Source organism: Chelonia mydas, chromosome 7 (assembly GCF_015237465.2).
Source record: "Chelonia mydas isolate rCheMyd1 chromosome 7, rCheMyd1.pri.v2, whole genome shotgun sequence".
In the NCBI taxonomy this organism is placed as follows: Eukaryota; Metazoa; Chordata; order Testudines; family Cheloniidae; genus Chelonia; species Chelonia mydas.
This window is the reverse complement of record NC_057853.1, coordinates 89,520,556-89,547,673: the sequence shown is the minus strand read 5'-3', so window position 1 is coordinate 89,547,673 and position 27,118 is coordinate 89,520,556. Positions and strand designations below refer to the sequence as shown.

The 27,118-nt window shown below is 43.0% G+C and overlaps 1 protein-coding gene across 2 annotated transcripts; it reads left to right on the top strand.

Moving 5' to 3' along the window:
* The first annotated feature begins 9,196 nt into the window (after positions 1-9,196).
* Positions 9,197-25,828, top strand: ANKRD22 (ankyrin repeat domain 22). Of its 2 annotated transcripts, none has more exons than XM_007071574.4 (6): positions 9,197-9,449; positions 18,316-18,507; positions 19,677-19,784; positions 21,008-21,085; positions 24,367-24,465; positions 25,535-25,828. In XM_007071574.4, exons 1-6 carry the CDS (start codon positions 9,429-9,431, stop codon positions 25,610-25,612), a joined length of 576 nt encoding a protein of 191 aa, XP_007071636.2. In that variant the 5' UTR covers positions 9,197-9,428; the 3' UTR covers positions 25,613-25,828. The 2 variants fall into 2 exon arrangements, with proteins under 2 accessions (XP_007071636.2, XP_037761267.1); XM_037905339.2 differs by lacking the exon at positions 9,197-9,449 and adding an exon at positions 18,988-19,088 and having other exon boundaries at positions 18,027-18,507.
* The last annotated feature ends 1,290 nt before the right edge of the window (positions 25,829-27,118 follow it).

Genomic DNA, 27,118 nt, shown 5'->3' with positions numbered 1-27,118 from the left:
TACTGACAATTACTGACAATTACTACAGCTCTTTCACTTTTTGAAACCACAGACTAACACATTTGTGTATGTATGTTTTCCTGCTTTAACCCTGTAATAACGCTCTCTTTTTGAAAAAGTTAATAAATCCTTAGTTTATTATAGAATCAGCTACAAGTGTTTTTTGCTGTGAGATCTAAGGTACAAATTGATTTTGGGTGAATGACTGGTCTTTGAGTCTAGGAACAACCTGAATATTTCGTGATCTTTAGTGTATAGAAGCCATCTACCTCTAAGTTCAGCTTGCCTGGGTGGCAAGATAGACTGGAATGCCCAAGGGAATTGTCTGCAACTCCAAGGTAGGACTGCTATAGTGCTTTAGGAGTTCACACTTGTTTCTGGGTTGGTGAAATCTAGTTATAGAACATAAAACCAGTTTGGAGTCTCTGTCTTCCTTCATGACAGTCTTTCATGAGGTTGGTACTTAGTCGTGAGCCACTCCAAACAGTGTGACACAGTTATTTAACTCTATTAATATATATTGATAATGTGCTTATTATTTCTCCGTTACCCTCAAAGCCCTTAAATCAGCTTTCAAAAGTCTAATATATATATATATTATTGCCAAAAGAGGATTTTGTTTTTTAAACTGTGGAATTTAGAGTACAAAAGAATCCAACAGACAAAGCTTAAAAAGTGGCCGCTGATTTTTGTGTGCTTCAGTTTTTGGACATCCAGCTGGAGACTAATAAGTCTGCTTGTACAGATCCTCTTGCAGGATCATAGCTATATATTGTATGCAAAATCCTTTACCTTTATTTCCCCCAATAGTAAAATAAAAGATGCTTATGGAAAATTTAGATTTAGTGATATCCAGCTTTGCAGAGTGTGAGAAATGAGAAGACTAAATGCTGACCTTCTGCTGCGTCAGGATATGCAACACTGCTTATGGAAGTGTCTTGAGTTCAAAACCTAGCATTGCCCTTCCTTTGGAGAGTTGACAGACATCTTCACCTATTACAAATCTTGTAATTTTTTTCCCCCTTCAATATAACCACAGACTGAACTACACTATTTGTTATCTGTGGTTATTGTACATTTAATTACATAGCAAGGACCCAATCTTCTAAACATATATCAGGGTAACTTGACTCACACAAGATAGCAAAGGGACTACTCACATGAGTAAAGCGTAAGTAAGTATTTTCAGGATTGGGCCTTTTGGAGGGCAAGTAAAAAGGGGGAAAGGAATACTTAAAATAGATTGTTACACACATACAGGAGTAAGCTGAACAATAAATTACAACATATAATTGTGTTATGTAATATGTATTTTTGTCACCCATGTTTTCCTCAAAAAAGTAATTAATAGGATTCCATCTATCTGAAAATGTTTCCAGGCTTTTTTTTTTTTCTTTAAAAACCATACACCAATTTTAAATGTGGCTCTCAGAAGTATGGCAGATAACCAAAGTTTGATATTTAATGGGGAAGAATCCTTCCAGTGGTACAGAAATATAAGAGCTGTGATTTCTGTTTTCCTTTGTGTGTTTATTTACTGCTCTTTAGTAATTGTTAATTTCAATGTTATTAAAGGTTGATTCAATGTTAATACTGTCTTCATGAATTTTTGTATGGAATATAGTATTTCCTCCAAATTAATGTGTTAATTTGGCAGTGTAGAAGAAAATATCTTGATTTACTTGACATGACCATCACTAATCAAAGTCTGATTGTTTAGCCTTCTGCATTTTGACAGCTGTCCATGCTGCCTTATGCAGTTGTCAGTAAGAAAACTGGGTGATGAATACAGTCCTATGTAACATGTGAGACTTGTCCATCTTTTGATTTAGGCCCAGATCCTCAAAAGGTATTTAAACCCCTAATTCCAATTGATTTCAATGGGAGCTAGGCACCTAATTACCTTTGAGGATCTGGGCCTTAGCCACAGTAGAAGTTGCACAGTTATAGAAATAGGTTATGGAACTGGATAGAAAGAACTATAAGTGAAAATGTATACTTGGAACTGATTAGATAATGAACAATAATTAATTAAATAATGCAGTCAATGACTTTTGCCATTACTTGTCAAATACATTGTTTGAGAAATAGCATTTGATTAGCTATAGAGCAAGGCAAATAAAGCAAAAAATTACCAATTTAAAGTGTATTCAGTGAGTAATGAAAAATTCACTGAGCATATTATTTGATTAACTATACTAATTGCAATACTAAAACTATGACAACAATTTAGGCTTTCAGTTCTGCTTCCATTGACTACAGTGGAAACAGAATAGGACTCTTAAGTTTAAAGATCTGGTTCCAAAAATCATACGTTTCAGGAGTAGTAACCAAATGATAAAATTTTGCAGGAAATTCCTAATACGTACGTATCTGAAAGACTGATTTTTTATTCTGCAAATCTTGAAAAGTAATCAAGTGACCACATTTTCAAAAGGGTGGCTTATTTTTTGTGTGGGTAGTGTTCAGGGTTCCTGCCCCTCTTAAGTTCCTGATTAAAAGCACAATTCAGGCAGTCTTAGGTACAAGGACTAAATCTGAGGCCACAAATTGCATATGCAAAAAGGGAGGCTGGACCTCAGCTATTCGAACATATATCCTTCAACATACAGCCCGTTTTTTAAAGTTAAGCGTTTACAGCTGAATCCTGATATATGGATCACCATAAAATTTGTATTCTTTTCACAGGTTATTGCCTTTAACAGGTATGTGTTTAAACAGGTTCTACACTCAAAACACAATTTTGAGTTCTTGCATCCTTTACTAAGCTGACATGCCTTCTCAGTGAATCCTTTAGAAGCTTTCCATTTGTACTTCAGAATGTACACATACCACTTTGTAAAAGTGAGGTCTTAAAAATGACAAATATCTCATTTTTGTTCCCAAACTGCACACCAGGTGGTGCTGTTCATTTCTGTTCAACGGGATAATTAGCCAAAAGGAACCCTCAAGCAGAGCCAAAGACTTGAAGTTGAAACAGAAACACTAATGACCACAGAGCTGTTATCAGCTAAGTTTGGAGACAACATCCACAGCTTCTCTTAGGAACTGAAAAACCAAACGCTGAATTAATTAAAGTAAAAAGTCCCTGCTGCCTCTCCTAGCCACAGCCACTACGGTTGTTTCTGAGAAGTTACTGAAGACTTCTGCAATCTGGAAATGACTGGTGCAGAAAAGGGGCCATTTTCTTAGATTTTTAAGGCCAGAAGGGACCATTAGGGTTCTCTAGTCTTATCTCCTGCATAACACATGCCACAGAATTTCATCAAGTGATTCCTGCATCAAGCCCGTCTTCTAGCTCAGCTAGATCATATCTTTTAGAAAGACATCTAATTTTGATTTCAAAACTTCAAGTAATGGAGAATCCATCACATCCCTAGATAAGTTTTTCAATGGTTAATTACCCTCACAGTTGAAAAAAAACCTGCACCATATTTCCAATATGAATTTGTCATCTTCAGTTTCTGTCATGGATATATGCTTTTGTTCCTAGATTAAAAGGCTGTCTACTATCAAATCTTCCCATGTCAGTCCTTATGGGCCATGCTCAATTTATTGCTGAACCTTTTCTTGGATAAACTAAATAGGTTGAAGGAGTTCAGTCTCTTATTATAAAGGCAAGTTTTCCAGACTGCAAATTATTCTTTTAGCTTTTTCCTTGTAGTTTTTCAGCATCCTGTTTAAAGTTTGGACACTAGAATTGAACACAATATTCCAGTAATGATCTCAATAATGGTGCATGAAGAGGAAATACTAACTCCCTACTTTTACTCCATATTCCTCTCTTTATATATCCAAAGGTTTCAGAGTAGCAGCCGTGTTAGTCTGTATTGGCAAAAAGAAAAGGAGTACTTGTGGCACCTTAGAGACTAACCAATTTATTTGAGCATAAGCTTTCGTGAGCTACAGCTCACTTCATCGGATGCATAAAGTGGAAAGTACAGTGAGGAGATTTTAGATACACACAGACCGTGAAAAAATACACATTGTAAGGAGAGTGATCACTTAAGATGAGCTATTATCAGCAGGAGAGTGGGGTGGGGGGAGAGAAAACCTTTTGAAGTGATAAAAAATGTGGGCCATTTCCAGCACATTTCCAGGAGTTAACAAGAACGTCTGAGGAACAGTGGGGGGCGCAGGGAGGGGGGGAGGAATAAACAAGGGGAAATAGTTTTACTTAATATAATGACTCAACCACTCCCAGTCTCTATTCAAGCCTAAGTTAATTGTATCCAATTTGCAAATTAATTCCAATTCAGCAGTCTCTCGTTTGGAGTCTGTTTTTGAAGTTTTTTTGTTGAAGGATAGTCACTTTGAGATCAGAAATCGAGTGACCAGAGAGACTGAAGTGTTCTCCGACTGGTTTATGAATGTTCTAATTCTTGACATCTGATTTGTGTCCATTTATTCTTTTACATAGAGACTGTCCAGTTTGCCCAGTGTACATGGCAGAGGGGCATTGCTGACACATGATGGCATATATCACATTGGTAGATAAGCAGGTGAATGAGCCTCTGATAATGTGGCTGATGTGATTAGGCCCTATGATGGTGTCCCCTGAATAGACAAGTGGGCACAGTTGGCAACGGGCTTTGTTGCAAGGATAGGTTCCTGGGTTAGTGGTTCTGTTGTATGGTGTGTGGTTGCTGGTGAGTATTTGCTTCAGGTTGGGGGGCTGTCTGTAGGCAAGGACTGGCCTGTCTCCCAAGATTTGTGAGAGTGTTGGGTCGTCCTTCAGGACAGGTTGTAGATCCTTGATAATGCGTTAGAGGGATTTTAGTTGGGGGCTGAAGGTGACGGCTAGAGGCGTTCTGTTATTTTCTTTGTTGGGCCTGTCCTGTAGTAGGTGACTTCTGGGTACTCTTCTGGCTCTGTCAATCTGTTTCTTCACTTCAGCAACCTATTGTAGTTGTAAGAATGCTTGATAGAGATCTTGTAGGTGTTTGTCTCTGTCTGAGGGGTTGGAGCAAATGCGGTTGTATCGTAGAGCGTGGCTGTAGACAATGGATCGTGTGGTGTGGTCTGGGTGAAAGCTGGAGGCATGTAGGTAGGAATAGCGGTCAGTAGGTTTCCGGTATAGGGTGGTGTTTATGTGACCATCGCCTATTAGCACTGTAGTGTCCAGGAAGTGGATCTCTTGTGTGGACTGGTCCAGGCTGAGGTTGATGGTGGGATGGAAATTGTTGAAATCATGGTGGAATTCCTCAAGCGTTTCTTTTCCATGGGTCCAGATGATGAAGATGTCATCAATATAGCGCAAGTCTGCATCCGATGAAGTGAGCTGTAGCTCACGAAAGCTTATGCTCAAATAAATTGGTTAGTCTCTAAGGTGCCACAGGTACCCCTTTTCTTTTTGCGAATACAGACTAACACGGCTGCTATTCTGAAACCTGTCATTATGCAAGGCACTGCATTTAGCTGTATGGAGTGGAAATCTATCAACTTCATGAAAAACCTCGTACAGATACAGACAGACATCATCTTCCTTTCCAAATGCAAACAGATGGACATCATACCAAAAGGACTGAAGGTAAAAAATCCATTACAATCTATATACCACACAGACTATGCTGACAGCTTGTGCCACACGCTCTGAAAGAAACTGCGGAACCACCTGATCAACGTCCTCTACAGCAAACAGGGAAAGATTAAGAATGAGCTCTCAAAACTGGATACTCTCATAAAAAACCAACCTTCCACACAAACTTCCTCGTGGCTGGACTTTACTAAAACTAGACAAGCCATTTACAACACACACTTTGCTTCTCTACAAAAGAAAAAGGACACTGAATTATCTAAACTACTACATGCCACAAGGGGCCACAGCAATGGTTCCCTTAACCCACCCAGCAATATTGTTAATCTATCCAACTATACTCTTAACCCAGCAGAAGAATCTGTCTTATCTCGGGGCCTCTCCTTCTGCCCCTCCACCCCCACGAACATGATACAGTTCTGTGGTGACCTAGAATCCTATTTTCGACATCTCCGACTCAAGGAATGTTTCCAACACACCTCTGAACAACATACTAATCCACAGAGACCTTCCTACCAACACTACAAAAAGAAGGATTCTAGTTGGACTCCTCCTGAAGGTTGAAACAGCAGACTGGACTTCTACATAGAGTGCTTCCGCCGACGTGCATGGGCTGAAATTGTGGAAAAGCAGCATCACTTGCCCCATAACCTCAGCTGTGCAGAACACAATGCCATCCACAGCCTCAGAAACAACTCTGACATCATAATCAAAAAGGCTGACAAAGGAGGTGCTGTTGTCATCATGAATAGGTTGGAATATGAACAAGAGGTGCTCGACAGCTCTCCAACACCACTTTCTACAAGCCATTACCCTCTGATCCCACTGAGAGTTACCAAAAGAAACTACAGCATTTGCTCAAGAAACTCCCTGAAAAAGCACAAGAACAAATCTGCACAGACACACCCCTGGAACCCCAACCTGGGGTATTCTATCTGTTACCCAAGATCCATAAACCTGGAAATCCTGGACGCCCCATCATCTCAGGCATTGGCACCCTGACAGCAGGATTGTCTGGCTATGTAGACTCCCTCCTCAGGCCCTACGCTACCAGCACTCCGAGCTATCTTCGAGACACCACTGACTTCCTGAGGAAACTACAATCCATCGGTGATCTTCCTGAAAACACCATCCTGGCCACTATGGATGTAGAAGCCCTCTACACCAATATTCCACATAAAGATGGACTACAAGCCATCAAGAACACTATCCCCGATAATGTCACGGCAAACCTGGTGGCTGAACTTTGTGACTTTGTCCTCACCCATAACTATTTCACATTTGGGGACAATGTATACCTTCAAATCAGCGGCACTGCTATGGGTACCCGCATGGCCCCACAGTATGCCAACATTTTTATGGCTGACTTAGAACAACGCTTCCTCAGCTCTCGTCCCCTAATGTCCCTACTCTACTTGCGCTATATTGATGACATCTTCATCATCTGGACCCATGAAAAAGAAACGCTTGAGGAATTCCACCATGATTTCAACAATTTCCATCCCACCATCAACCTCAGCCTGGACCAGTCCACACAAGAGATCCACTTCCTGGACACTAGAGTGCTAATAAGCGATGGTCACGTAAATACCACCCTATACCGGAAACCTACTGACCGCTATTCCTACCTACATGCCTCCAGCTTTCACCCAGACCACACCACACGATCCATTGTCTACAGCCAAGCTCTACGATACAACCGTATTTGCTCCAACCCCTCAGACAGAGACAAACACCTACAAGATCTCTATCAAGCATTCTTACAACTACAATAGGTTGCTGAAGTGAAGAAACAGATTGAAAGAGCCAGAAGAGTACCCAGAAGTCACCTACTACAGGACAGGCCCAACAAAGAAAATAACAGAACGCCACTAGCTGTCACCTTCAGCCCCCAACTAAAACCTCTCCAACGCATTATCAAGGATCTACAACCTATCCTGAAGGACGACCCAACACTCTCACAAATCTTGGGAGACAGGCCAGTCCTTGCCTACAGACAGCCCCCCAACCTGAAGCAAATACTCACCAGCAACCACACACCATACAACAGAACCACTAACCCAGGAACCTATCCTTGCAACAAAGCCCGTTGCCAACTGTGCCCACATATCTATTCAGGGGACACCATCATAGGGCCTAATAACATCAGCCACACTCTCAGAGGCTCGTTCACCTGCTCATCTACCAATGTGATATATGCCATCATGTGCCAGCAATGCCCCTCTGCCATGTACACTGGGCAAACTGGACAGTCTCTACGTAAAAGAATAAATGGACACAAATCAGATGTCAAGAATTATAACATTCATAAACCAGTCAGAGAACACTTCAATCTCTCTGGTCACTCGATTTCTGATCTCAAAGAGACTATCCTTCAACAAAAAAACTTCAAAAACAGACTCCAAACGAGAGACTGCTGAATTGGAATTAATTTGCAAATTGGATACAATTAACTTAGGCTTGAATAGAGACTGGGAGTGGTTGAGTCATTATATTAAGTAAAACTATTTCCCCTTGTTTATTCCTCCCCCCCCCCCGTCCCCCACTGTTCCTCAGACGTTCTTGTTAACTCCTGGAAATGTGCTGGAAATGGCCCACGTTTTTTATCACTTCAACAGGTTTTCTCTCCCCCCACCCCACTCTCCTGCTGATAATAGCTCATCTTAAGTGATCACTCTCCTTACAATGTGTATTTTTTCACGGTCTGTGTGTATCTAAAATCTCCTCACTGTACTTTCCACTTCATGCATCCGATGAAGTGAGCTGTAGCTCACGAAAGCTTATGCTCAAATAAATTGGTTAGTCTCTAAGGTGCCACAAGTACTCCTTTTATTTTTATATATCCAAAGATTATGTTAGCTCTCTTAGCCACCAGGCTGCTCTCAGAGAAGATGGTGGCACCCTATTCTGGCAAGGGGCACAGAAAAGCATGGTTTGTTTGTGGATTAGGTGAGTGTCTCATGTTATTCTGGGCATATAGAAGGGTTGGTAATTTTTCAGTTTTCCTTGTGCCTGCACCAAAAAATCACTGAGGCTGCTCAATGGCTAAATTTCACACCCGGGAATATAGAATAGTTTGGAGAGATATGGGATACTTCAATTGTGAAGAATCTGGTAACTGTGAAGGACAGTGATCATTGTATTGTAAATTCCCCAGGGCATATTCTTTGCCTTCCCTAGTTATTGTAAAGCACTACATACACGGATGATGCTGTATAAGTGATAGTTATTGTATCACAACCTGAACTCCTTTTCCATCCCATTTTAGCAGTGGATAGACTAGATTCATTGTTTCTGATTTCTGTGATTGTGTACTAAGGGAAGCGTATTTATCTGATAAAGCAAATCTGCATTTACCTTTCAATGGGAATGTTAACACCACTCTTGCTAGTTTAATCTCATTTTCTGCAGTCACAGCTGTTATGTTCTAGGGTCCCATTTTTTACTATTTGGGTGATAATCTAACACCTAGTTCTGTAAATTCTTCTTTTAGAAGTCTCACATTTCTTCATTCATTTTCTTGTGCAATTTGTCTTCTCCCCTGTGGCTAGTTTAACCTTTTCCTTTAAGAGAACCTGCTATTGCAAAATAAGTCTAGCTGTTGTAACTTGTACTACTTGTGTCAGCCTTGCAATAAAACCCACACTCTCATGTTTACCTCACTGGGTTGGGCTTTTGAAAACAGCATCATTTCATACTCCCTGATTAGGAAAGCACTTACAACAAGTGTTGCTTTGGAAAGGCTCAGATACATTGTTCATGGCTCAAATCACTCTGCTAAAGGACTCTTGAGATTAAATTTTAATCAACTTTAAGTAAACTCAAGAGCAACTGAAAGTCAAGAAAATCTGCTGGTCAAGTGAGCTACACGGGACTTCAGGCAAGAACAGTCATGGGGATACTTTATTCAGAGGTATGTGGTCATTTCTTATGAGGTATGTGAAACTGTAGAAGATCTATATAGAAGAGATTTAGATTTCCTTGACAGGCTTATATTAGGAATTGAAAACCGCATCTTATCTAAAGTATAATATTTTAGAAGTGGCTAAGGGTACTTTTTGTACAAATACCTACATTACATGGGTTGTTTCATTTTCAGAGAAGAAGGTGTTAGCTAAGTTAAGAGTATGCTATAGCTCTGCATTCAGAGCGAAGCAGTTTGGGGTTCTGTTTGACATGTTAGGCAATGCCACTGAGTGGCCACTTTACCAACTGTGTTAAAACCAAGCCAAACTATTGCCTTAAGGGCCAAATCCAGCGGCCATTTCTCTTTACTGAACGGAAGAGAGTTCTCTCCTCACTTCCACCCACATCTTAGCGTCAGTAATGGGGAGACAGCGGTGGGGAGGAAGGGGGTGCCTTGATTTTAGCAGGAGTGCTGTATAAAATGTATAGCCAAATGCTTTCCATAATTACAGACAAGGAGCTGAATCTCTCCTTTGCTCCCTAAACTCTGATTAAAATGGATAGGTTTCTCCTGCTGGATATAGCATAGAACGTACATGCCTCTCAAAAACTAAATTTACATATGGAAAAGCAATAAAGTTTTCATTTAAAAAAGTAAAGCGCTATTTCAAATGAAAGGGAATGAGGCACTTTAATTTATATATAGTTCAGTTGCACGTGTTCATAAGCCAACTAACTGGTTGGACTTCATTCCACTTCAAAGCTGTAGACAGATATTTACAACAACTTCCTTTTAAAGTCTTCACTCCTCGGACAGAACTTTCTCAGGCTTTTTACATCAAAAACTGAAAGTTTAAGAGGTTTAATTAGAGCAGAGTCAGTGTAATTATTGTCAACATTTCTTTCATACTTTTTAGTAAACAACTAAATTCACTAGTTATTTTTCCAGTAGAATGTATTTTTAGGGAGTAATTTTCTTTGGAAAGTAGGGCTCCTACATGACTAATATAAATGAACAGTGATGTAAATGAGTGACAAGTTATAGTTTCTGGACAGTTGGGATGCTGACAGATTTTTCAGAAATGGTGTAAATAATTGTTTTATTTTCCAATTATTCTCTTCAACATAGATTCACACCTAATTTGTAGAATAGGTGTGTTAACTTGAGTTAGATTTCAGGGCATAAATTAATGCAATGGAGTTTCTGAAACAGAGTATCTATGCTTTGTGGGAAGGGACTCCATTTTATAAGAGCAAATGGAAATGTAAGACTATTTCATAAAAACCCCCATGCAATTTTGAGAGACTGTAGTTATCTGTACTCTGGGTCACAGTTATAAGACTAGCTGCATTGTTGTCCCCTCTCTGAGTACAGGCCTCATTGCTCTTTCCTCAGGTGTCAGGCCTTGTCATAAATATAAAGGGAAGGGTAACCACCTTTCTGTATACAGAACTATAAAAATCCCTCCTGGCCAGAAGCAAAACCCTTTCACCTGTGAAGGGTTACAAAGCTAAGATAACCTCGCTGGCACCTGATCAAAATGACCAGTGAGGAGACAAGATACTTTGAAAGCGGGGGGAAACAAAGGGTGTGTGTGTGTGTGTGTTGCTTTTGCCAGGAACAGAGCAGGAATGCAGCTCAGAACTCCTGTAAAAAGTTAGTAAGTAATCTAGCTAGAAATATGTTAGATTTCTTTTGTTTAATGGCTGGTAAAATAGCTGTGCTGAATGGAATATATATTCCTGTTTGTGTCTTTTTGTAACTTAAGGTTTTGCCTAGAGGAATTCTCTGTCTTGAATCTGATTACCCTGTAAGGTATTTACCATCCTGATTTTACAGAGGTGATTCTTTTACTTTTTCTTTAATTAAAATTCTTCTTTTAAGAACCTGATTGCTTTTTCAGTGTTCTTAAGATCCAAGGGTTTGGGTCTGTGTTCACCTATGCAAATTGGTGAGGATTTTTAACAAGCCTTCCCCAGCAAAGGGGGTGTAGGGCTTGGGGTGAAGACTTCTCCAAGTGGGCTCTTTCCCCGTTCTTTGTTCACCATGCTTGGATGTGGCAGCATAGGGTTCAAGGACAGGGCAAAATTTGTACCTTGAGGAAGTTTTTAACCTAAGCTGGTAAGAATAAACTTAGGGGGTCTTTCATGCAGGTCCCCACATCTGTACCCTAGAGTTCAGAGTGGGGAAGGAACCTTGACAGGCCTCATGCCCTTTCCAGCCCAGGGGAAGTATTAAGTTCTCTCTGTTAGATGACACTCTGGGATACAGTACCCTGTGCATCAACTGTGCTTACCCAGCAAGCACAACTGAGCTCAGAACCTGAGACTTCTCCCGTCAGGAGTCTGTGACTAGTGGTATATACAGTCATCAGATCAACCTTCTTAAATCAGTGTACTTATTGATCACAGTAGGAACAAAGAATGGGGGCGGGGGGGGGGGAGAATTTAAAACAAACATGTCTACAGGCACATTCTTACCCTTGATGGTAACCTGTGCAGGACTAGCATTCTTCAGACACCCCTGGAAGGTACGTGCACACATATGGGTTGCCAGAACACCTGCCCAAAAACTACCTCCTCCTTTCAGAGACAGTCCATTTTTAAACTGATAGGAGATCTAAAGGACTATTGTTTCAGGCCTGTTTCTTGTAATGGTATTGTCTCAGAACAACCCCCAAGTGTTTGCCAAGGGCTAGCTTATCTGCAGCCATTTTTTTTTTTTTGCTTCCTGCTTGTTTTTACCAGACAGCACCCTCTTAGACTAAGCAGATACATTCATGCAGTAAACATCCCAATAACCAGATAAAAATCCAGTATTCATACGTTAGAGATCAGCTCCATGACTACCACATTCTGATCTAACCAAATGCTTTAAGTCTGATGAACAAAATCTGTCATACTGTCATCAGTATTCTGGTTAGAGAAGTTCAATTTGTTGAGAGCTTGATGCAATACCCAGTAAGTCCATGGAAGGACTCCCGCTGACTTCAATGGCCTTTGGATCAAGCTCTTGAGGATCCATGCTCCCCTTTTTAGATTATTCCTGTTACTGGGGCAGGATCTGTGCTGACCATTGTCTGCCTCTGCACTGCGCTTACAGGTTTCCACAACAAATGGAAGGAAGTTATACAACTCACTGCAGACCCCATAGAATCAAGGGCAGGCAGCATTCTACAGAGTGGCCTGTTCCCCACAACCACACAGGGACGCATCCCAAACATGCATCTGGATCAAATACCATGTCCTTGTGTAAGGACTTCTGCTATTTTAGAGAAAAGCACTTTCTCCTTTCTTGCCTCTGTTAGATGCAAGGGTCAGTCAACATCAGTTTTGTGGTGTCCCCCCTTTAAGTTCTGGGACTTTTTAGAGTGGATGAAGACCTAGAGAAGGCAGAAGTAGATGCTGGGAGAGAGGACTATGGTCCCAGAGGACTAGTTAAGGCTTGGAGAAAATCCAGGCTACTGCTTCTTTGAGAGCCTGGGACCAGGAGCCTTGTAGAGTGTGGGTGGGCAGGGTACCCCTTGCTCCCAACCAATTGGGCAAGCTCTGGGAAGACTACTATATATTCTGTCTCTTCCCTTAGAAGATGATCTGCCTGCTGAACCCTCCTAAGCTGAGGGTGAAAGCACTGATTGGGGGAAAAAGGACCAGCTGGAGGTGAAACTGGCCTAAGTTACAGCTTTAGCTCCAAGGAAGAGAGCTCGGGGACACCTATCTTAAGGAGAGGGACAGAGGGATTGTCTGAAGTACAACCCAGCTCTTTCACAGGGTCGCAGCTTGTAAATGCCTCTGCTTCATTATCCAGGGTCGTCTTCAGAGCCTGCTTTGATCTGAGCTCCTGTTGTGTAACAGTGGAGTCTAGTGTGTCTTGTGGATGTTTTCAGTACCTCCAACTCTCCCCTCAGCCCCCAGCTCCTGGGTTTCTGGTTTGTTCCTGGCCACTCAGACTCCAAGGGCTATATTCACAGAAGAATTTAGGAAACTAACTGCCACTTTAGGCCTAAATCCCATAATCTGATCCAATTGGGATTCACAAAACCCCTGCTCAGATGATCCTGAACTCTGCAGGCCTCTAAACTCAGTAAGCAAATGTTTGCAGTGAAAATTCCCTAGGTGCTTATATTTCTGCCTCTGATCATGTGCCCTACATCAGGCACCTGGATACTTAAGCCCAGAACGATGCACAAGCTGGGAGGAAAGACAGGCATTCCTTTGCCTAAATTGCCCATAGGATCCAATACAGTCTGAATGCTCAGATCTGGCCTACTGGATCAGGCCCCTATAGGCAAGTTTACACAGTATAGCTGCAGGGAGTATCACCATCCTAACCACTGGGCTAAAAATTATGAGGGAGGTGCCCCCTTTCTTGCTTTGTGTTAAAATGGTGTAGGTGCTTAACATCAAGACAGGGTTTGCAGCTGAGATTCCCCAGTGCGGGGAGGAATGGGCTTAGCATACCCCTTGGCTTGGCATCTCCCATTGGCTAGCTTAGGCAAGCTAAATCGTGTGCTGGCTTTTGTGAATCCCATTATGAGGTGTGTGTCTCTCCCCATTCACTGTACAGGGAGCCTAACCTAGGCTTTTCGAATCCCAGTGATATTTCCAGGACCCTAAAAGTTAGGCATGGCAACACTGAGTGCCACCACATTTAAATTTTTGTGAATCTAGCCCCAAGTCTCTCTGAAGTTCAGTGACCTGAGATTCCATCTTACTGATTACCTTCTGGGCCGCGTTCTTCTGGGGTGCTTCCTTCTCCACCTTCACCAAAGTGGCTTGTAGTTCCTCTTTCGATCAGCCAGTTGTCTTTTGAATTCTGTGATTTGAACCTACAACTCGGTACTCTGGTCATGCAGATCAGTGGAGTTTTCCTAAAGCTTCCTGGAAATTATCCCCAACACTAGTCACTGCTCTTCTTTGCAAGACAGACAGGCATTCCCCCAGAGCGGTGATTGTGGCCTTGTGCCTGTATAGGGTCATCTTAATTTAGTCCTGCCAAGAGTCATCATACCAACAACCCAGGAGACTGAAGTCATTTCTCGAGAGCAGCAGTAATACAAGGTTTATCACGCTGTTCAACTAGTGTGCCTCAACCCTAAAGCAGAGTACTCTTCTAGGTGTAAGAGGATGAAACTGTCTGCTAAGTCCCTAGCTTTTCCTTTAAGGCTCTAATATCTGCCGTTAGCTGTTATTAGTCTTGAATAGTCTGCAGTTTCCCCTGCTCCTTGATTTTTTTTTCTCTTTCTCCTGTTAATGGAGGACAAGATACAACCTTAAGATCAGTCACTTGCAATTTCTGAGATGGCTCCCTAGCTATCACCTCTCTTGGAGACATGCATCTCTCTCCCATTTGACTGGGATATCTCCAGGCTGAACAGTTCCCTGCCTTCATGGTGTTCTCAGCAAGAGACTCTGCCTAAGAAGGCGGGTGAACTTTCTCTTCAAAGCATTAAGTGTAACTGCTCATAACCACATACACTTCCTGTGCAAGCCTATTTTATTCTTAAGGTAAAAGCACAACAGAGAAAAACAACAAAATTATACTCATACAAATAAGCTTACCAGAAATTACCTCAACCCTAACATGGGCTGTGACAGGAGCTGTCCTTCAAAACCTCACACAAGTGGTTTCTTTATGGTTCCACGTTGATCACAGCTTCCTTTCAGAACAAGAACAGTGTCTTTTGGGGCCTCAGTAGGGTCAGTCCTTCCAACTCTTCCCTAACAATTGGGACCCTCCTTGAACCAGAGGTCCTGTCCATTTGCTGGATCAGGAAGAAAGCCCCAAGGCTTTTTAAGACCAGACTAATGATGCACAAATCCTTTGTCCATTGGTCCCTGGAGAATCCAGTTCGAACTAGTACGTATAATCCTCTCCGGGGGTGGCTTCAAAGGGCTGATAATCAGAGTTAGCATACCTGACGTTACATACAATCTCACAATAACACAAACAATTGCCTTTTTAATACGGTGGACCCCAAAACCATTGAATTTACTTCAGTAATGCTAATGTTATTGCCATAAGATTTGTTCAGGATATTGTCATATCGGTCACAGTACAGACCTCCCTACTCAAGGGAAATTACTTCCTCGTGGTGTACCTTATCTAGGGCACTCTCCACCCTTTTTCTATAAACAGCCACAGCTGAAATTTACAAGGTCCGAGACAAAATAGAAGTGGACCTTAAATAAGCCTGAAGTGTTTTATGTAGCAACATGGTACCAGGCGAGAGTACCAGGAACATGTCCTGACCCTCAGAGCCTGCACTCTAACCCAGCCAGCCCCCTTTTTTTGGTTTAAGTCCCAGTCATACATTTGTCACTTTTATCTCATTTGTCCTCTTCTAAATGAGGGACTTCAACCACCCAGTTTTAAACTAGTCAAATGGCACAACAGGACAGTGTCTGCAAAAAACACTCTCTCTCTAAGTCACGATTTTTTTAGGACAGCTAGCTCTTGAGCATTCAAGAGGAAAATGTAGTCCTGAGCAAGCCTTAAAGAACACACAGGAGCTAATTCAAGAAGTGACAGTAGTTAAGCCACTAAATAATAGTGGCCATGACACAATTAGGTTCAGCGTCTAAGAGGAGGTAGGGTACCAAAAAGGGACAACTTTAGAAAGGAAGATTTCACTAAAAGGAGAATGTTAGTCAAAGAAGCAATAAAGTTAAATGTAAAGGAAATAAAATCCCTAGAGGTAGCACGGATGCTGCTTACGAAAACAATAGAGCCTTAGAAGGCAGGTTAAACTGCTGGAAAAAAAAAGGAACAGGGCAAGCAAGGAATAAAACATTATGGCTAAATGCCAAGTTTTGAAAGGCTATTTGAGACCAACTGAAATCTTTCTAAATCTGACCCTAGTGAAGGCAATAAACAGTAGCATAAACTAGAGCAGGCAATATTAGTAGGGAAATTAGAAGGGCCTAAAAGGATTTTGAAGAGCAGACAGAAAAAGGGGTAAAAAGATTCTTTAAGTAGATCAGATGGAAGAAGGTTGTGACAGAACTTCTAGGTCCACTGGATCAATTGAATAAAGGGAGCAGTTAAGGAAGACAAGGACATTGCTGAGAAACTAAATGACTTTTCTACGTAAGTCTTCACAGTTAAGGATATTGGGAAAATTCCTACCTTGGACCCGCTCTTTTCTGGACTACACAGATTAGGTACTCTCAGGGAAAATCTACACAGAGCAGCAATGCATGCTGCAGGGTTATGATTTCTGAAGCACACTAATGTGTTGCACACTAATTGTTCCATTAGACCTGCTGGAGCACACTGAAAGTGCCCTAGTGCACTTTAACATAGTACCATTTCAATACCAGCATTCAGGTTGATTCATTGTATTGGGATTGCTAAAAGAAAAGTCCAATATATCCTGACAAGAAATTGTGTTACTTATATTTAAGCTTCTTGACCAATATTTGCAGAAGTGAAGTGATCCTTTCTTGTTTTCTTTTTAAAAAAGTTTCTATTTTAACCTGAAGTGTGGCTCTATTCTGAAGAGTTACTATGTAAAAACTGTACCTTCTTACTCAAGAGTTCTGATCAATAGGATTACTCACTGTATGTGAAAGTAAGCACCTGTTTAGGTGGGTTAGTGGATTGGGGTGCAGCATTTTTCAAGATTGAACTATTAGGGTATATCTACACTACAAAATTAGGTTAATTTTATAGAAGTCAATTTTTAGGAAGCGATTTTATACAGTCGATTGTGTGTGTCCCCACTAAGCGCATTAAGTCGGTGGAGTGCTTCCGCAGTACCGTGGCTAGCGTCAACTTCCAGAGTGTTGCACTGTGGGTAGCTATCCCACAGTTCCCGCAGTCTCCGCTGCCCATTGGAATTCTGGGTTGAGCTCCCAACACCTGATGGGGCAAAAACATTGTCGCAGCTGGTTCTGGGTACATGTCGTCAGTCACCCCTCCCTCCCTCTATGAAAGCAACTGCAGACAAATCATTTCGCCCCCTTTTTCCTGGATTGCCCGCGCAGACACCATAGCACTGCAAGCATCAGATCACCGTGGGGCGGTGTTTGATAAGGGGCAGAGGGTCCCGGGGGGCAGTCAGGGGATGGGGAACAAGGGGGGTTGGATAGGCATGGGAGTCCCAGGGGGCCTGTCAGGGGGCAGGGGTGTGGATAGGGGTTGGGGCAGTTACGGGGCAGGGGGGTTGGATAGGGGTTGGGGTTCCGGGGGGGGGGGGTGGGCGGGCGTCAGGGGACAAGGAGCCGGGGGGGGGGGGGGGGGGTTGGATGGGTTGGGGGTTCAGAGGGGGACAGTCAGGGGGCGGGGAGTGGGAGGGGCAGATAGGGGGCGGGGCCAGGCTGTCTGGGGAGGCAGATCCTTCCCTTCCCAGGTGTAGTGTATTAAATTGTTCCCCATAAGAATGTGCTACTTACCGTGTACTTACAGCTGCCAGTCCTGGCGTTTCATAAGTAGCACATTCCTATGGGGAGCAATTTAATACACTACACCCCTAGCGGCTCTCGCAGCTGCGCTGCCTGGCAGGAGCTTGCAGCCCCGCCGCCCAGAGCGCTGGCAGCAGGGCAAGCTGAGGCTGCAGGGGAGAGGCCAGGGGTTAGTCTCCCCGGCCAGGAGCTCAAGGGCCAGACAGGACGGTCCCACGGGCTAGATGTGGCCCGCAGGCCCCAGTTTGCCCCCCTCGGAGTTAGACCTTAATCTTTCTCTCTTTTCATGGGGCCTGAGCCTGTGAGGTGCCGAGCGCTTCCCAGAAGGTGGGAATTGAGGGACCTCACATCTGCTTGAAAGGGAGCTAGCAGGACTCTCACTTCACCTAGTGGGAAGTACTTGGCTCCTCCTAGGCTCAGGCCTATAATGCCTGGGTCACTAACATTTCCTCCCCTCCTTTCCTCAGCCCATTTGCCAGGCAGCTTATGATAATGACTTCAATCAAATTCAACTGCTGCTGGAAGAGGACAGCAATTATTTGAACATTCAAGACAGCTTTGGGGGAGACACCCCCCTAATCTGTGCGTGCAGACAGGGACACAACAGAATAGTCAGTTTCCTTTTGAAATGGAACGCGGATGTGAACATCAGAAACAAGGTGAGTGACAATAGCCAAGTGTCCCAGGATTTCCCCTCTTTTCATTAATGACATCCGATTACATTTTGCAATTAGGGAGTGGAAGAAAATGATTGTAGTATTGCCAACCCCAAAAGTTAAAAAAAACAAAACAAAAAAAACCAAGTCAGACCTAAAAAAGTGCCATGAGATTGACCCCAAAATCGTGATTTTTAATTGGTTCTTTTTAAGCGGTCTCCAGAGTTTTGAACTCACTCACCCCCTAGAGCGTGTGGGACAGCAAATGAGAAATTGGATTTTTTGGTCATTGTAGCCTCATAGCAATTAATGTTGTGACTCGGCCTGCCCATCAACTCCAGCCACACCACAGTTCTTCACCCGCCTTGCTCCCCACCCCATATCTGTAGCTTTGGAGGCTCTTCACACCCTCCCAGGCCTGGCAGGAGGGCAAATCTGGGGACTTTTGTGTGTATGTCTGTCTGTGTCTCTCTCCCCCCACAGGTCAGGAGGGATGGCAATTCCAAGGGAGCGCTCTTCTCTCCCTTCCCAGGCCTGCTGTTGCAGCATTACAGAGGAGGAGCAGACCAATACATTTTTCACAGGCGAGGAAGAGGGAGCAGAGCTGCCAGGCTCTTACTGCTCTCCCCCACCCCATCCAGAAGCTTCTTTGCCTTCTGAGGGCATGGGGAGCTCTCCCTGCCTCTGCAGCAGCTCTGTTTGGCTGCTTATTCCAAACCCCTCCTACCTCCTCCTCCACAGTCTCACTCCACAGCTACCCCATTACCCCCTGTGACTAGGGGAGAGCCAATGGGATCTCTAATGACACAGATTAACAATTAATGGCACACTTAAAAATGGGGGCTATTCTTGCTGTTCTTCCCCCACAGGCTACAGTAACAGCCACATGGGAACCCCAGTGCACTCTTCCCCCATGCTCCCCCTAACCTGGCCCAGGTCTGGAGACATCAATTTCAGACTCCAGTCCCATCCACACTGTGCCCCTGTGAAGCTCAGGGACTGTGGCTTTGTGCAGCTGAAATGTATTTCACTCAGTTGAGCAAGATACCCGTGTCCTGTTTCAACATTAATGAAAAAGAAATGCTCCAGATATAACCAGTCAGAAAGCTGTGACATACACAAGGGGAATAATTATGCATCTAATCCTAATCCGATGTTTCTTCCCTGTTTAGAAAGATCGCACATGTTTGCATTATGCTGTGAGAAAACGGTTTAGTTTCCTTGACTACCTGCTTATTATCATCCTAATGCCTGTTCTGCTTATTGGCTATCTTATCATGGTGAGTACAAACTAAACTAGGAAGACTTACCTTACATTTTTCCATCCTGAGACCCACTGTAGGTACACTGGCTTCCTAGCAGTGGCATACCATCTGTGTACGCAAGGCATACATCACATGTCCCAGAAGTCACAAAAACCCTGTCCCAAGTGGCAGCCTGCAGGCCAATTCCATTCAGCTCCCCACCATACATTGTGGAACAAAAAAGTATCCTCTGCACAGCATGACCTCACATGCCGCATACACGCGAGGCCAAGCCACAGGAAGGAAGCCATTTCGGACCACCTCAGGCATGCAAGTGTTGAATTACTTGCCTTACTAAAAGCATCACAGCATACCACTGCTACTGTTTCACTGTCTCCTTAGACTCTCCAATAACTCTGACGTAGGCTTTCACATGTCAAGTAATATTCCTTCTTGGAATATGGGTTTATTAATCAAGTTCACAAGGAAACACAGGACCTCCCACTCTGCCTTCCTATATGGCTTATATCTTTGGTACAGGGTCCTTAGTCTGCCTATAGGATGTCCTCAGCAGGAGCAGAACTGACTCCCCAGCCTCCCTACGTAGCTTATAGGCTTACCTCAGGCCCTCTGTTGGGAGTAAGAGGGGAGAAGGCATCTCTCTCTCTCTCTCTCTCTGTCTCTCTCTACTTCTCCTCTGGTCTCTATTAAGTAGCAACTCCAAGGACTATTTTCCTAGAGTCTCCCAGACCACTCCACTCTTGATTGACTCCTCTGACCGTTTGTAAGCCTCTCATGACCCCTTCCCAGTTGGATCTAATAATTGAACAGGTCCATCTGAGCCTAGTCAGTCAGGGTCAGCTGAGAGAGTAGTTGATCATGACAGGCAAGGCTGGGCTTGACTCCCCTTAGAGGGACAGCCAGCCAGCGACACCTACCTATCACAAATTAGCTATTACAAGCAGGACCCTGTACTGTAGCTCATCCAGAGTTATGAATATACACAAAATAATCCTGCATTGCATTCAAATTAAGGACTGAGTAAGAACTGTAAAAGTGTATGAGGACCTCAGGATTTGGCTCTGAATATAACTGATATACTGCTGAGATAGTAGTGTCACATGTAAGTGTACTGCACAAATAGGGCATTTCCATTGTTTTGAGTAGAATGCTCATAGCTAGCCCAAATCTGCTTAGTAACATGTGTTACCTGAATTAACGTTCCAACTGGGTTGGACTTCTTTCTGTGTGTTTAACAGGTATCAAAAACTAAGCAGAATGAAAACCTAATCAAGATGTTACTTCAAGCTGGCACAGATGTTAATGCTACGGACTATGTAAGTGGGTTTGTACAGCCACAGAGGTCACTCACTGGTGTGGTGTATACAACATTCATTTAGTTAATTTAGAAAAAGTAGCTTTCAGAAGCTACTAGAAATAGTGTGATGCTTCAGGGGAAGAGCAACCTATGAAAGGTTGTTTTGATATGTTAAGCTTGTCTGTCACTGTGGCTCACTGTTCTCCCTTGAATTTTAGGGTGAAATTTGCTAAAGTACACAATTTTCTCCCCCTTGGCAGCTCAGCTTGGCTTTTATCCACCTCAATTATTGTTCTTGCCTCTAGAGTCTTAATCACTATTGCTCCAAACACAGCATCTAAAACAAATGTGAAACGTTAGACACACTCCCCTTACCCTGGTGTGTGACATTTGACTGTCAGCCTCTTTATTGCTGTGGTAGAGTCTTAGTCAAATGCTGGGGAATGATGAAGTGTTACATTTCCACAACACCCTTAAAGGAGTACAAATGGAAAAGAAAACATACCTGAGTTCAGTCACCAATCAGCCTTCAGTGGAGTGAACATGCTTTAATTCAGCAGAGGTGATGGAAGGATTCTGTGTGTGTAGAATTGGGACTATCAAGTTTGCCAGTAGGTGTGGACTGCACCAGAAAGGAGCTGACTCCCTTGGTTGGGGGTGGTTAGACTTTGTGACTATTCTGAGTGATGTCGTGGTATGAACAGCTGGCCTAGAACCCTTTATCCATCCAAAGTCAGGGTAGGTTCAGGTTCTAGTCCTACACATGAACCATCAAGCTGGCTTCACAAACATCCATGGACCTTGTCTGGTGCAGTTTATGGGTCAAAGGCACTCCAACTTTGCTATTTTTTTGTTCTGGAGGAGGGGGATAATTTGATCCCTACAACCTCTTAGTCTTCAGAGGGCACTGGGTGGCTTCTTCTCCCTCCTGGTCTCATCTAGAGACTGCCTGGTATACACCTACATCCATCAGGGTCTCTGGGTGCAGTAAATAACCTCTTTCTCTTTCCTCCACATAGAGCAGGAGAGGGGGGAAAGCTCCATCTCTTTCTTCAGCCAGTTTCTGCAACACTAAGGCATGAGCAGATAGTGTCCCATAAGCCTTAGTTATTGATAATGTCTAGGAAAGGTCTTGACATTCAATAGCAGCCATAGACTACTTGGGAATCCCAGGTGCTTCTCTAACTATCATACAAAAGCTGATGTGGTATGGCGGGAGCAGGCATGCTTCTCTATTCCTACTTTTCTCTCATAAGAATGGAATCATTTCTCTTGTGTAATGAGCTAAGGAAGCAAGATGCTATAGTCACTGAGGCCAGCCTTTAGAGGGAAGCATGGTCATAAGCTAATGCATTGCAACTGCATCATTATAGAATCATAGGACTGGAAGGGACCTCAAGAGATCATCTAGTCCAGTCCCCTGCACTTATGGCAGGATTAAGTATTATCTAGACCATCCCTGACAGGTGTTTGTCTAACCTGCTCTTAAAAATTTCCAATGATGGAGATTCCACAACCTCCCCAGGCAAATTATTCCAGTGCTTAACCACCTTGACAGTTAGGAAGTTTTTCCTAATGTCCAACCTAAACCTCTCTTGCTGCAATTTAAGCCCATTGCTTCTTGTCCTATCCTCAAAGGTAAAGAACAACAATTTTTCTCCCTCCTCCTTGTAACAACCTTTTATGTACAGTACTTGAAAACTGTTATGTTCCCCTCAGTCTTCTCTTTGCCATATTAAACAAACCCAATTTTTTCAATCTTCCCTCATAGCTCATGTTTTCTAGACCTTTAATCATTTTTGTTGCTCTTCTCTGGACTTTCTCCAATTTGTCCACATCTTTCCTGAAATGTGGCGCCCAGAACTCGACACAATACTCTAGTTGAGGCCTAATCAGCACAGAGTAGAGCAGAAGAAATTACTTCTCGTGTCTTGCTTACAACACTCCTGCTAATACATCCCAGAATTATGTTCACTTTTTTTGCAACAGTGTAACACTGTTGACTCATATTTAGCTTGTGGTCCACTCTGACCCCCAGATCCCTTTCTGCAGTACTCCTTCCTAGGCAGTCATTTCCCATTGTGTGTGTGCAACTGATTGTTCCTTCCTAAGTGGAGTACTTTGTATTTGTCCTTATTGAATTTCATCCTATTTACTTCAGACCACTTCTTCAGTTTGTCTAGATCATTTTGAATTATAATCCTATCCTCCAAAGCACTTGCAAACCCTCCCACCTTAGTATTGCCCGCAAACTTTATAAATGTACTCTCTATGCCATTATCTAAATCATTGATGAAGATATTGAACAGAACCGGTCCCAGAACAGTCTTCCAGCATGTTGTACAACTTAGTTTTTTAAAATCTGTGAAGCTTACTTTGGATGCTAGTAAACATGTCTAGATAATACATTCACCTGGAAAAAACCAACATACCTGTCCAATTTTTTTGAATTTTCACATTTGATAGACATACCTGGTCTGTTAAGTGTATGACCAGAGATTTCACTCAATTTAGTAAAATCACAGAAATGGCATATCAGGGTAAAGATTCTCACTCTGTAACATGGTAATGCCCTGTTAAATAGAGAGATCCAACGACTACTGTGTAATGTTTCTCTAATTGTTGTAATGATTATTGTATTATCTCTTGATATTTACAGGGCTAGGATTTGTAAAACTGTTAAAATTTCCTAAATACAGAAATAGTTTAAAAAAAAACCCCACCAACCACAACTTCCTAAATTCACAGGACTGGACACAAACATGCAGTGATTCTCCTCTACCTCGGCTACTGCCTAGATATGTTTACTAGCATGCAGCGTAAGCTTTGCTATAGCAAAGCTGTACACATTTCGGCATTGCTCTGCATTAGGGGGTTGTGGGGAGGATGAGGAGTTGTACTACGCTGGGGGTGGGGGAGGGAGGGTTGTGCAGCCTGGTTTGTAGGTAGATGTGCTTTAGGATAGCAACGCAGCCTGAACCAGATCCCTCAATCTCTATATTCTCAAGCTTTGTGGAGACTGAAGTCTGGGCTCTGTATCTAGATCATTGTTTTGTGGCTTAGACCCATCTCTGGTAAACAGTAAAACAATCAATCTTGTCACTCCATCACATTAAGTGCCTTCTGCCCCATATCACATATGGCTACATATCATCCTTTTTCAAGAAACACACAAAACAACTTCCAACATCCAAGTACCATTGGCAGGTGGGCTGATGAAACGAAAGATAAATATCTGTCTAAAATTTCTGCTTAAAGCGTGGTAAAAGTAAACTGTACCTGGATTCTGTTTACTTTCAGTCTGGTAACACAGCCCTTCACTATGCCTGTGAAATGAAAAATCAGTCCGTTGTCCCTCTACTACTTGAAGCCCATGCAGACACTTCTATAAAGAATAAGGTAAGGAGATAATAGCTGTGTCTGTGAGCATTGCGCTGCTAAGCTTCCAGAAATCAGGTGGCTGGCACAGGAGAATGCTCCCTAAGAGTGGATTCACTTCTGGTGAAGGAGAAAGAAATATTTGCCCCGCTGCCTTCCTGGGGGGAGAGCAGCTTTAAACTGTAAATAGTGCATGGTTGGAGCTGTGCAGGCTGCTTGGGGGATGTATTGAATCAATGCATCTCCTAGGGGTCTTGGCCATGCCCATGCCCCTGCCAGTCCAGCACTACCCACTTCCAGTTATGATGGCTGGTTGCAGGGCCCCTGGTGGAATGAGATATGTGGGTGCCCTCCCCAGGGCTGCTGGGAGCCTTGCACAATAGGTTTTGCCAGTGCAAGGGGCTGAATCAGCAACTTCTGTTCCCAAAGGAGGCTCATCCATCTCTAATCAATGTCAAAGGAAAGAACTGATTTCTCACTACACACCAGAGACATGAAAGTACCTTGACAACACTGCAGTCCCTTCATTTACTATTGCTTCGACCCTGACTTCTGACATCAGCCATGTTGATAACAGAATGGATTTTGATGTGATTGAAATAAAGAGCCTGACCCACTGACTGACGGGGAGCAGGATCAGACTCAGTTAATTGAGACATCTTTTAGTGCTGGGGATTCTTATCGGTCTGGATCAGGCAATACAAACCATACAGATGAACACAAACTGGCTGATCTGTCCAATGAGGCTCTCAGGTATGTCTGCATTGCAGTCAAAGGTGTGATTGCAGCCCACGTAGACATACCCAAGCTAGCTTTAATCTAGTTAGTGGGAGTACCAATAGCAAAAAAGCTGCATCAGTACAGACCTGAGGCTGCTCTGGACTCTGGGTATTTAGTCAGAGAACTAACCTGTACCGAAGTCTGTGATACAGCTTCACTACTCCTAGGATTGGTGCTAAATAGATTAACACTACCTCACATGTTTCTACACATGCTGCACCCCCTCCTCTGGTTGCAATATAGACATACTCACACTCAAGTACCTGCTTCCATGACTATTATCACAGCATGTTTTGTTTATTTCTTTCAGAATGGGGAGTCTCCACTGGATATAGCGAGAAGATCAAAGTTCACCAACATTGAATGTGTGTTAAAGAAGGCATCCTAGTCCTTAATGAGATGATGTTAAGAGTGTTAGGCATGGAAAAAAAAAATCTACTTATCTGGGCACTCCCTGTTGTACAGTACCAAGAATGCCCTGGAGGCGTCTTTTTTTTTTTTAAAAGATTTGATGTTTGCTGAAGACATGTACTGTATTATATTTACTGGTATGCAGTCAGTACATACGGCATATAAAATACATAGCCCTGTGGTATGCTTGGAAGGAGTTGTCTTATTTTTATTCTGTTGATTTAGATAATTTTCATGTATTTTTCTCAATTTATCCCCTTAGTTACACTAGCAGGGAATTTTAAAAAGTTAAATTTTTTTTATTTGAAATCTGATGACTATAGAAGACATGATTCACAACAGATTCAGAAAAAAATTGTATTTAAATTTTATAATTTTTTTTAGTAGATAACTGTCTTGTGGTCAAATATATCCAGCAGTCACCAGTGGTCTGCAAGCCCAAGATATTACATCTGAAGCTTTTCCTTTCTAAATTTTCTTGACTAATGATGGCAGGCCAGAGCGTGAGTCTTCAGGCATTCTGTACATGTGGAGCAAAGCTGCCACTCCAGGACACCCCCTTATGCCTGGATGTAATGATGCAGCAACTCTACTTCAGTTTCACATGCTATCCTTTGGCCCAGTCTAGTTATAAGAGTGACCTGGCCCTCTGGCCAGACCACTTTAGAGTCCAGCCCTTTCCCAGGGCTTCAGTCTTTTATCAAAGTCTAACCAAACATAAGAAAACAATCCAACCTTCAGCCTGGCTGGGGTCAGCAGGCCATCTCTCCCTCATATGCATGCCTCAGTTACTATAGTCTTTCTCCAATGACCCCTCTGTCCAGGGGCTGGCACATTCCTCCCCTCATTCAGGGGTTCAGACAGGCTGCTGCTTATCTGGTCTTCTACCTCTAGTTCTCCTGGGCAATAGCCTAGCCTAGCCTAGCCTAGCCGGTCTTGTCTTGTCAACTGTAAATTTCTCAGCCTTCTTTCAGGCTGTTTCCCAGAGAGGAGAAACTCCTCTCCTCTGGGACTCCCTTCCAACTGTGCTCATCCAGCTTTAAATAGACATCCCCAGCTCTCCCCCAATAACTAAGTTTTGCCACCTGATCTCCATTTGATCAGAATCAGCCGTTGGGGGGGAGAGGCAGGAGTAGCTGATCCATCTCACAAGGAACATTTAAAGGCCCCTCCCTCAAACATGCAACAACATAAACTCTCATTTTTTGTCCCTTTGGTGCTTTTTGAAGGGGAAAATGAACAAGTGAAATCTAACCCTTCCAAGTCAAGAAATAAAGGGACAGCCTCTCTCCTGTGCCAGCGAGAGACAGTGCAGGAGGAGCAGGGTGGCATACGGCTCCCTGGTTCTCAGGTCTGGGTCAGTGCCAATGGTGCTTAATACTAGTCCTGGTCAGCTCCAAATTTCACCATGGTCTAGGATCCTTAATCAAAAATCAGTGGAGGATTGCTATGGCAGACTGGAGTTCTTCCACATCCCTTTCCT